The 11,143-nt window shown below is 56.7% G+C and overlaps 2 protein-coding genes across 6 annotated transcripts in view; one reads left to right on the forward strand and one right to left on the reverse strand.

Moving 5' to 3' along the window:
- IRGQ (immunity related GTPase Q) overlaps positions 1 to 3,566 on the reverse strand; it is a 3,937-nt gene extending 371 nt beyond the window's left edge. Inside the window, exons 1-3 of the mRNA XM_029924806.1 lie at positions 3,098 to 3,566; positions 2,267 to 2,798; positions 1 to 1,077 (exon numbers count right to left, since the gene is read on the reverse strand). Of these exons, the coding sequence (XP_029780666.1) occupies positions 1 to 1,077; positions 2,267 to 2,796 (1,607 nt within the window). The 5' untranslated portion in view covers positions 2,797 to 2,798; positions 3,098 to 3,566. The remainder of the gene's footprint in view (positions 1,078 to 2,266; positions 2,799 to 3,097) is intronic.
- ZNF576 (zinc finger protein 576) lies at positions 2,066 to 7,068 on the forward strand. 5 transcript variants are annotated; one of them, XM_029924802.1, is made up of 4 exons: positions 2,066 to 2,447; positions 3,024 to 3,195; positions 4,248 to 4,348; positions 6,006 to 7,068. In XM_029924802.1, exons 2-4 carry the CDS (start codon positions 3,059 to 3,061, stop codon positions 6,431 to 6,433), a joined length of 666 nt encoding a protein of 221 aa, XP_029780662.1. In that variant the 5' UTR covers positions 2,066 to 2,447; positions 3,024 to 3,058; the 3' UTR covers positions 6,434 to 7,068. The 5 variants fall into 5 exon arrangements, 4 of the variants coding, with proteins under 4 accessions (XP_029780662.1, XP_029780664.1, XP_029780665.1 ...); XM_029924804.1 differs by lacking the exons at positions 2,066 to 2,447; positions 3,024 to 3,195 and adding an exon at positions 3,236 to 4,016; XM_029924805.1 differs by lacking the exons at positions 2,066 to 2,447; positions 3,024 to 3,195 and adding an exon at positions 3,236 to 3,765.
- Positions 7,069 to 11,143: the final 4,075 nt, after the last annotated feature.

Raw genomic sequence — 11,143 nt, forward strand, 5'->3', positions numbered from 1 at the left:
CCTGGAGCCAAACCTAGTGCGCGCTCGCGTCGCGCCAGCGCCGCGGGTTCGAGCCCCAGCGCCCGCCGCCACTCCGCCAGCTGACCCCTTAGAAGCGCCACATCGCATGCCCAGCCCAGCCCAGGTATGGGTGCTGCCGCTGCCGCCAGGCTAGCCAGCAGGGCCGGACGCCATGCCCCGGCCCGCAGCGCAGCAGCCTTCATCCGGGCTCCGTGGGGAGATGTGGGGGGCAGCGCCAGCAGCAGTGCCCCCGCCTGGGCCGGGGGTAGTGCGCGTCTCAGCCACTCGCAGAGCCCCGGGAGTCCGCCAGGCCGCAGGGGGAACACAGGTGGCGGTGCCTCCTCCAGCACCTCCCACGTCTCATCCTCAGGGCTCAGAGCAGTCGCGCGCCCTGAGTCCCCGCTGCCCGATTTCTTTGCGCCGCTGCCAACACATGGCAAACTCTCGCTGCCTGCTTTCTCGGAACCTTCCCAGCTACCTTTCTGCAATCCAGCGCCACGTTTCTCCCTTCCTTCACCGCAAGCATTCTTCAACTCTCCTCCGCCTGTGTTCTCTGAGCTCTCGGAGGCGGGCTTCTCTGCCTTTCCCTCGTCCTCCAGAAACTCTGGATCTTCGCCCTTGCCGTCTGTTCGCACGCAGACCAGCGGTGCATCTGGCAGCACCAAGGGCCGAACCTGAGCCCAGTCCTTCTCAGTGGGCGCTCCCGGGGTGACGAGGATGAGGGCGTCGTAGTGGGTCGGATGGGGGGCGGCAGCAATGCCTGTGGAGCCCAGAGGCACATTCCAGAGCACCACATTGGGCCGCTCTGGGGCCGGGTAGGGTGTGGGCCCTGCGGGCATGAAAATAGGCTCAGCATCTGGGTCGCAGGGATCCAACCCAAGTAGCGTGTTCAGCACAAGGCTCACATTAGCTGTGCCGGCCACGGCCAGGTCCAGCCGCGCGCTGCCCAGCCGCTCCAGGCCAGCGCGAACCCACGACAGTGCCGCCTCCAGGCCACCGGTCTCAAAGGCCTCCCGGACAGCCTCCAGCTCTGCTGCACCCAGGACCTCGAAGCCATCCTGAGCCGGTGGCAGGAGCCTGAGGGGACAGGGAGAGAGAGGATAAAGGGAAGAAGAGGATCTAAACACAAGGGAGTGGCGTTCTGGGGATAGGACTAGGCTATGAGGTTCTGGGTGGAGTTCCCCCCCCCCCCAATAATCTCTGAAAGAGGGAGCAGGAAAGGAAGGGGCCAGACTGATGGGGGCTTAAAGCAGGGATGCAGCAGCTTGGTTGAGATCAGGTTTCCAAGAGCCTAAAAAGGGGAACCTAAATCATCCTGTGGATTCAGTCTTGAGTGGGGGGGGGGGGGCAGAGCAGGGGTGGGCTTTTCCAAGGGATCTGCAGGATTAAGAAAGGCCAAGCAAAACTCACAGAAGGTCAAGCTTGGGCCAAGTCAGATTCGCAACTGCATTATGGACTAAAGGGAAGCAAAGCACTGGCCCACAGGAGCAAGGTTACAGGGCACTCTGTGCTGAGACTAGGCGTAAGGAGGGGAACAAGAGCCAATGAGGGGGAAAGCCTCACCTACCTGTGCATATCAAGGAGATGTGGCGAAGAAAAAAGATGAGCACTGTGCCTCAGTTTGACTATAAGATAGGTGGTGGCCAGGGGTTGGGGAAACAATTCAGGAGATAGCCAGCAAGTGGGCACAGAAACAAGATGAGGTTAGAGAAAGGAAGTGGGGGAGTGAACCCAGAAACACCAAGGCTCACGGGGGGGTGTGGACCGGTATTGCTTGAGGACCAAGCTGATGGTGGGGAGGAGGAGGAGGGCTTGAAAGAGTGAACCCTTGGGTAAAATGTTCGTGGGGATCACAAGCTTGTGTGCTGATTAAGCCCTCCTTCAAACTTTTCCGGGGCGGGGGTGGGGGGGCGGGGGGGTACTATTTGGGCGTTAGTTCCCGGCCTCCGAAAATTCTCACCGTGGCTTATGACCTCAGAATGCTTACAGGAGGCTGAACCTGGAGAACAGGTCTGAACCTCTAGCTGACCCTTGGGTGGGGCGGGGCTTAGAAGACTGGAAAGGGTCCAGCACTGGGCACTGGCTTGGGGTGGAGCCTCGGTGACCCCAAAACCTGCAATGAGGGGCGAGAAAGAACTGGTCCGCAGCTATCCTGTCAAGGCCTGCCCTAAATTCACTGGGGTGGGGGTGGGGTGTCTCGCGGATCTCAATGTTTTCTGCGTCTAAGGGACCTGGTCTCCAATCCACCGCGAAACTCCTCGCTTACCTCTGCAACACCTCCGCCTGGCTCTGTAGCGCCACCCGCAGGCGCTCCAATTCCGTACAGTCATCTCGGCTGCCGCAGTCCGCGGGCAGCACGAAGAGAGCCGCGGTCCCCAACCCCGTGCTGTTCAGCAGGGCCGCTGTCTGATCCCGGGCCTGGTCTTCATTTTGGGAATCCCCAGGACGTAGGTTCCGCACAGCCAACAGCGGGGTCCCTCGGGCCAGGGCGGCCCGCGCTGCCTCTCCCAGCGCTGGGGCCAAGGGCTCCCCATTCCCCTCGGGGTCAGGCAGGACCAGTACCAGCACATTGGCCTCCGCCGCCCAGGGCCCCGGCGCAGCAGGTGGGCAGCTCAACTCGCCCAGGAAGAGGCCGGGGCCCGCAGCTCGCAGGCTGGGGATCCCGGAGTACGGCCGTCCCTCGGGGATCTCTATCGTCTCCACATTCCTGTCGCACAGCGCTGCAATCAGCGCAGACTTTCCAGAGCCTGGAGGCCCCAGGAACAAGGCGGTCACGTCACCCCGCGGCGGTGGCATAACTGGAAACCAAAAGGGTGGGGCGGACACGGGTCAGAGAGTACCCAGCTTCTTCCTTTCCCAGTCATCCCACTCTAGTGTCAGACTTCAGTCCTTCACCCTGTCCCCTTCCATTCTTGGGTGTCACTCCCAGGAAGAAATCCGGCGCCCGGATACTATCTATTCCCCAGGGACCCGGACGTCTTGTCCGCCCTTTTTCTGCATACATTTATCTTTCTGTTTCACAGATCGGCCTCCAACCCTTCCTCCCTCAGACACACAGATGTTTTTGTCCCCGACTCCTCCCTTCCAAATCACTCACCGGGCAAAAAGCCTGCACACCCGAGAGCACAGCTGGCTGCGGCTGATCCGCCGCGGAGAAGCTCCGCCCCCAGGGTCCGGCGGACGGAGGCCGAAGAGGTGAGAGCGCCAGGAATTGGGGACGTCCAGACACGTTCCAGGGGCTCTTACCTGACGTCAGTCCTTTAAGGAGGAGGTGTGTCTTGGAAGCGCGACCTCGGGGCTACAGCCTTTCGCGGCGCTTGCGCAGAATAACAGACGTACGCCCGCTCCCCAGCTCCCGCAGCCCGCGGGGCTCCGAACAATGAGGGAACCAAGGCGCCTGCGCGCCGGCAGCCCCGAGCCACACGTGCGCCAGAAGCGGAGGTCTGTACGGAAAGGGGTGGGGGGTCATGTCACGTCATCATAACGCACTCCAGTGCAGAGAAGGACCCCTCCCGTTACTCCGAGGACCCGGTTGGCGCGACTGCATCACTGCCGGATGGTATCCGGGATCTCGGCTTGGAGAGACTCCTAGGGCGACAGGGCGTGGAAGCCGCTGGGACCTTGAACCTCGGTGGGCCCTACCCACTTCCCTCCGGGTGGCGGCGCTGTGACGAGCGACTGACCGGCGCGACGAAAGGCAGCCCTCTGGTGTCCGGAGAAAAGCAGAGGCCTGGGCTACCCGCCTCGGGAGGAGGGGACCCGAGGGCAGTGCTTGGGGCAGCGAGACACTGCGGTGGAAGACGCGCGTGGGAGGCGGGGGGCTCCGGGTGGAAGGAGAGTTACAGGATGTCAGAGAAAGATGCCTCCGGGGAAGAGGCGAGCTAAAGCCTGGACACCACTACCTGCCTCAAGACACGTGAGAGACGGGGACGAGGCTGGTGTCAAAAAAGATCAAGGGTTCGGTGCCCGGAGTGCAGGGAGTTAGTTTGACGTAGGAGGGCATAGGTCTCACACAGGTGAGAAGGCCCTAAGGGGTGTCACAAACCTAGGGAGTCGAATCTTAGGGGAGGGGGTTGAAACTTCTCTAGAACAGAGCTCCATTGGGTTAGCGTTCCAGAAAATGGGATCTTTTGGGGGGCGAGGAGAGCCCGTCGAAGGTCATAGGATTAGCGGGCCCTTAAACGCTGTAACCAGATGAGCGACTTCACTTGATTTACTGTTGTCATGCGTGCTACTCTCTTGACCAGAGGGATCCCAGCCACTATGGAGGACCCACATCCCGAAGAGATCATGGAGCAGCAGGATTCGTCCAAGGAGAGGAGTCCCCGCAGTCCAGGAGGCGACGTCTGTGAGTGCTGCTGGCCAGAGGAGGGTGGGGTGCTGGAGCTGATGCTAGCTAAAAGGATTTCCGTGGCATCTCAGTGGCCAAGGCGTTACAAGGACTTGCCTGCTGGGGAGGGGCTGTAATAAATGGTTTCTAAGCTGCTCTACTGGAAACTGCCACACTCCACCCTTACTCTGCTCAGATGTACCCACCCTGCTCCGTCCCTGTAAAGCTTCAAGGGGCCACTGTTCAAAGGGACGGAGTAGCATCCAGAGGGGCTTGGGGTGGGAGATGTGGCTGGGAGAGGGCAGAGACTTTGAGAGGGAGCCCAGGGTTCCAGTCCCAACTGGGCCACAGACTTTGCCTGTGACTTGGGCCTGGGTTTCCGTCTGTCAAAAGAGGCTGCGGCTACTCAGGTGACTCGGCTGTTGTTATGGGGATTAGGGATTAGAAAGGGAAGGTTTGCAGCCAGTTCGCCTGGGAATGATGGCAAAAGCATACTGCTGACTGCTCTTTGTGTGGTGGGCGTGTTCTCCTATTGAGTTTAACCATCATTATCTCAGTCCTCCTGACAGCCTTTGAACTTGGTTAAGTATTACTTTCAGGTAAGGGAGCGGAGGCAAAGAGATTCTAACAATGAGCCGCCACCCAGTCAAGGCCCTCCAGCCAAAGACCACCAGGAACACGCCTCCAGTTGAACAAGTTGGGTTTATTGCTAATAGCGCTGAGGAGGCACACACACCCTGACTCTGGGGCACGGTGGAGGCATCTCAGTCAGTGTTAGCACTTATCCTAGGATTGGGGCTTTTGCGGTAGGTGCTGTGGGGAAGAGTTCGAGGAAGGGTTTTGCCGTGGGTTGGACGTTGCCAGTAAGGAGGGGCAAAGGATAGGTGGGCAATCTTGAATCTTATCTAGGTGGGAGGTCCAAAGGTCCCCCGCTGTGACTGGTAAAGCGGCAGCAGTCCCTCGTGTTAGCTGGGAGGGATGGGGGGGGGGGTTGGTCATTCAAGCGGTCATTCAACACGGTTCGTGTTTTGTCTGCGTTCAGACATTACTGTGGCGCGGTGTTGGCTTGATTCAGCTCAGTCACACAGCCCGGCCTTGCCCGACAAGGTTGTGTGACGCCGTGTTCAGCAGGAGAACACCAAGGCCTAGCTGTGAGTGCCGGGCCAGACCCCGGGCTATCAAGCCGCTCTTCTCTTTCTCGATACCAATAACGGCGAGCCACTGCGTAGCACTGTTCTAAGCACTTTTCATAAAGTAATTCATTTACTCCTTCTGACAGCCCAATGCGATAGATACTGATAGGGTCGTTACCCCATCTTCCAAATGACGAAACTGTTATATTTGCCTCGGAAGTGGTAGATGGGGGATTCGATCCCAGGCAGTCTGGCGCCAGGGGCTGTGCTCGAATCACACAGCTCTGTTGGAAGGGCAGATTCCCTGGGTTCCAGTCCTGACTCCACAGGTTCATAGGCAAGTTGTCTAACCTTTTCGAGCCTCCTTCTGCTCATCCATAAGACAGGTCCAGTAATAGTTTGTCTGGCCCACTGTCCAGCCCTGGCATAGAGCCTGGCACGTGGTAAGCACTGAATTGTGAATTGTTGGTATGACTCTGGGGCTTGGGAGAGGTCCTGGTGACTCTTGCTGGCTTCCCCCGACCTCTCCCCACGTCCCTCAGGCCACCTGGGGGCCCCGCAGTGCACCCGCTGCCTCATCACCTTCGCCGACTCCAAGTTCCAAGAGCGTCACATGAAGCGGGAGCACCCAGCGGATTTCGTGGCCCAGAAGCTGCAGGGGGCCCTCTTCATCTGCTTCACCTGCGCCCGCTCCTTCCCCTCCTCCAAGGCCCTGATCGCCCATCAGCGCGGCCACGGTCCGGCCAGCAGGCCCTCCACGCCAGTTGCACCTACTGCTGCCCCGCCCACCTTCCCCTGTCCTGACTGTGGCAAGACCTTTGGGCAGGCTGCTTCTCTGAGGCGGCACCGCCAAGCGCATGAGACCCGCACCCCTCCTGGCCCCTTCGCCTGCACAGAGTGTGGTCAGGACTTTGCCCAGGAGGCCGGGCTGCATCAGCACTACATCCGACATGCCCGGGGGGAGCTCTGAGTGAGGGCTAAGCCCTCCCTAGGGCAGTGGGGGTTCTGTGGCTGCTGGAACCCACCTCTCATATAGGAGGGGGACCTTGGAAGGATTTGCTTTCCTCCCTGGACAGGTCTGATAAATAGGACCCAGAAGATTCTTATCTGGAGCTTCAGTCTTTGGAGGACACAAAAGCCTTGAGGGATACAGTGAAATTAGACAATAGTTGAAATCTTTTGTTTAAAAAAAAAAAAAGCAAAAGGGACAATTGTTATCTCCCTCATTCCCATTAAATAGTTTGAAATCACAACTAGCTGCAGATTGTGTAATCACCTTTAATTCTTCCCAGATGGATGCCCTAGGCTGTAGGAACAAATCCCCCTGGATCTGTGCCTGAATGGGGGCGGGGAAGGCGAGGTGTTGCAGGAGGACAGGAATGTCACCAGAAGGATCCCAGATGTGCAGCAACATGGGTCTTTGGGAATGGGACAGCCAAGTTGGGAGCTGTATTCTGAGTCATGTAGGGGTTGTAGTTCAAGTCCTCACGCTCCCCCGCACCCGCACCAGTCTGTCCCACTCACGGAGGGGGCATGGTATTGGGTGGATTTGGACACCCCCCCCCCCCGATAATTTATTGCTCAGTTAAAGAATTTTACGTACCATTCTGGTCTTGGAGTATTTTTTTCTAGGTGTATGTGAGATGACGTGAATAAAAAAAATAGTATTTAAAAACCGAAAAGGTCTGCATTAAAGTATCTAAACCAGGAACTCTGGCTTTTGAGCAGATATTCCCAGGAAGTGTAAGAAGGGCACAGGGAGGAGGGAGCTCAGGTCAGAACTGGCCTGCCCTGCAGGGAATCAGGTGTGGAATCAGAGATACCGTCTGTTTCCTGTTGTATTTGGCCAACATTGGGAGAGCTCCGGTGAAGATCCTATTTTTAGCTCTTGAAAGGCCTAACCCCGAAGTGTGTGCCACCAGGACACTACTGAATGTAGTCGGGACTTTGGATGACCTGCCCTGCCCTTAGAGACAACGGCGGACGCCCTGCATACCACGATCATAGATTCTATTTGAACCAAGAGATGTTCTTAAACCCCATAGCTGAGATATAGTAGAGACTGATCGCTGTCCCCCGGTTTTTAGCTAGGTACGTGGTAGCTACAAACAACTTCCCAGAGTCCCTTGCAACTGGGTGTGGTAGATTCCTGGGTGGAGGTCTCAAGCTTTTCTGTACCTTCCTGCCTGGGTGTGGACATGCTGTCCAGCCATCTAGGGCCATAGCAGAGCGACAAGATAGCAGAAGCCTGCGTCCTCTGTGGACTCCATGGAACACGGTCCTCATCCCAGCTCTAGAAGATCCATTTCCACACTACCATGTCAGAGAAACACACCTCTGTCTTGTTGAAGTCACCATCATTTTGGGTTTCTGTCACAGGTAGCATAACATAGAGCCTGTCTGTGGCATAGAACAGCAGATCTGAGTTGCAACAGAGGCCGTGTGGCCCACAAAGCCTAAAATAGTTGAGGGCCATCTGGCCCTTCATAGGAGAAGGTTGCTGACCTCTTATCTAGACACACAATCTACTCGGAGTCCGGAAACCGGGATTCCCACCCTGGGAAATACTCCCTGTAGTAGGGAGTGCGCTGTGTGTGTGTGTGTGTGTGTCTGTCTGTCTGTGTAGGATTTGCACAGGGCTCACTAGCCGGGATCTCTTGGCTGGGTGACTTGTGGGGAAACTGGTTTGGAGTCAGTTGGCCAATACTCTTTCCAAAAATGTCAGCTTCACCAAAGCCAAATATTTCCGCTACACCTCGTGACAGCCCAGAAGTTTCCAAAACCAGATGCCCAAACCTAAGGCTCTAATCACACATGCTCCCCTGGGACAGACAGCTGCCCGGCCTGTGTTCTTCCTGTTTTCTCTGCTCTCCAGATGTCATAGATTCCCAGGACTTTAAATAGCATCACTGGTGACTTCCAAATCTTTATCTTCAGCTCGAACCCCAGAAATTCTCCCCCTCCCCACAGCTATGAGATGACGAACAGGAGTCTCAGAAACTTAAAATGGGCCCATGTGTCTCCTACAGCCCCCACCTACACCACTACCACCGGACCGGCCAACTGCACACTACTAAATTCCCAAGTCGGACCGCCCTTCCCGTAGCCACTCTCCTAACTGCTTGCCCTGCACCTGCCAGGACTGCTGCCCCTCCAGTCGACCACAGACCACCCATGTGTGTAAGTCAGCTCACATCGCTCCTCACTTAAAATCCTCCAATGGCATCCCATAAGTACATCCAAAGACACTTTACCCAGGCCCAGAAAATCCAACGATGATGCGGTCTCCACCTGCTAAGCAGTCTTAACGCCCTCTCTGCTTCACCTTCACTATACTCCAGCCACACATGCCAGGCTGCCTTCTGCCTCAGGGCCTTTGCACTGCTGTCCCCTCTGCCTGGAGTGCTCTAACCCAGAACTGTGCAAGGCTCTCTCTACGTCATTCAGGACTCAACACATGCTACCTCCTCAGAGAGTCCTCCTTCACCTGCGTGGCTACCGTAGCACCATCAACCCTCACCCTGACTTTATTAGTTCCTAGCACCCTTCAACACCTGGGATTATCACACTTGTGTCATTATCTGTGTCTTTACTCTGTGGAGTCCAAACTCCTGAGGGCAAGCGGTAGGTCTTCCTCACTTCCCTAGCACCTAGGACAATGTTCTCCACAGAGGCTCAAAAAAAATGCTCGCCTATACCCACTGGTTAGCTTGTGTCTCTCGGCCTGCAGCCCTCCCAGTGATACTCTGTGATGCTGGGCTTTCTGCAAATGTGTTCCCCAGACCCCCCCCAGAGCTGGCTTCCTCAAGTTCTGTCCAAGGGAGGTCTGGACAGAAGGCAGACAGGAAGAGGGGGAAGGGACTCCCCTCGCTCTGGGCCCCTGCCAGAGCCCCTCCAGCAGCAGCGGCTCAGGCTCCAGTGTTCCTACACACTCAGCACAAGGTACCATGCCTCCCTTGTGGTGTAGACACAGCCACACAGCCTGTCCTCCAGGCTCCCGTTGGGTTCTGGTAATGTCCCTTCTCTTTCTGCACCCCGGTCCTGGAGGTGGGAGCTGTGTGCAGACGCGAATCTCCTGGGTGCCTCACTTGTCCACATCTGTGCTTTCAGCCTTCTACCGACTATGCACCCAATCCCGTGTGTGAAATCCGCTCTTTGGAATTCCTGGCTTGGTTTTCATGGCCTGGTCGGGGTCTGAATGTCCCCCACACCCCACCCTGGCAGCAGACTAGGTCTTTTGATTCCCAGTCCTCTCATATCCTTAGGAGCTTCTCCTGATGGACGGATGCTTCTATACATACGTGCTTAGAGAGCCCTGTCTTGTGATTCCTACTATATGACAATCTGATAAAGGCAACACTATGGAGACAGTAAAAAAAAAAAAAAGTCACTGGGTGCCAAGGATCGTGTGGGGGGATGAACAGCGGAAGCCCAGGAGAAGTTTAGGAAAGTGAGAATACTCGATGAGACTATAATGACGAACACAGGTCATTATGCTTAGTCCAAACACGGAGACTGAACCCCAACGTCAACTTCGCACATTGAGCGACTGTGCCGTGTCAACCATGGGTTGTAACAAACGGCCCGCTCTGGTGGGGACTGCGGACACACAGAAGGCACGTGTGGGGGCATGGCCTGCACAGGAGATGTCTCCACCTTTCCCTCACTTTTGCTGAGAACCTACAATGGCACTAAAAAATAAAGTCTGGTTCAACAAACAAACGAAGCCCTGTCTTAGGGCAGAAGAGGGCTTAAGCACGCTGCTCCAGGAAACAAAATCCATACGTGGCGTTTTAACGAGCTGTGAATTTCTGCTTCTACGAGTCTGGATTCATTGATGTTAAGCTGTGATGGTTGTGAAAGTCTCAATTCAAAGAGTGGATAAATGTCAGGTTCCCAGATTTGAGCTTCTAGAATGAAGTGTGGGCTTTGACAGATGCTTTGCTAGGAGATCCTGTCACAGGCATCAAGATGCAAATGGCTCTTTGTGGCCAAGCAGGTACCAGAAGCAGTGAAGCAGGCAAGGTGTGAGGGGTCCGGGTGCCCATGCTGGGGAATGGGCGCGTGGGAGGGGATGCCCACTGGCGGGAGCTAAGCCTTAACGCACTCAGCTCCAGAAAGCTACTGCCCCTTGGAATTGTGGGCTCGGCAATCGAGATCTCACGATTTTCAAGAGAGCCAAGAAACCTCCATTTTGAGGTGAAATCTGTCATTTTTAAATGTTGGTAACCAACATGATGAGAAGACCTCAGTAACTCTGTGGAAATCAAACAGGGTCCTGCCCGTCAGACGGTGGCTGTGGAGAGCCAGGCTGCCATTTTCTGGGATGCGGCCTAATGGTTAGAAGGTGCGGCCCTGCACCCAGTCATCTGGAATCACGGCTGGGGTCTGCTTATTAGCTGCGTGACTGACTTGGAGCAGTGAAGTCCGGTCCCCTGTCCCCTTGCTGGAGCAGCTGTGAAATGGTCATGAGACTAGACCCTGTGCCTCTAAGGGCTATGACAAGGACTGAGACATGGACACACTGCCCAAATTGGCAGAAGAGACTACAAGGCCTGGTGTGGCTCACTGCCTCTCCTTGACCTTGCCCTTCTCCCCCCCCCCCCCCCCCCCCCCCCCCCCCCCCCCCCCCCCCCCCCCCCCCCCCCCCCCCCCCCCCCCCCCCCCCCCCCCCCCCCCC

The sequence above is a fragment of the Suricata suricatta genome, chromosome 16 (assembly GCF_006229205.1).
Source record: "Suricata suricatta isolate VVHF042 chromosome 16, meerkat_22Aug2017_6uvM2_HiC, whole genome shotgun sequence".
Lineage (NCBI taxonomy): Eukaryota > Metazoa > Chordata > Mammalia > Carnivora > Herpestidae > Suricata > Suricata suricatta.

Bases quoted from the DNA above. Each gene is read 5' to 3' on its own strand.
- ZNF576 (XM_029924802.1), top strand. From the start codon at position 3,059: ATGTTTTTGTCCCCGACTCCTCCCTTCCAAATCACTCACCGGGCAAAA. The intron at 3,196-4,247 runs GTGAGAGCGCCA...TCTCTTGACCAG, and splicing joins GGCGGACGGAGGCCGAAGAG to AGGGATCCCAGCCACTATGG. The intron at 4,349-6,005 runs GTGAGTGCTGCT...CACGTCCCTCAG, and splicing joins CAGTCCAGGAGGCGACGTCT to GCCACCTGGGGGCCCCGCAG.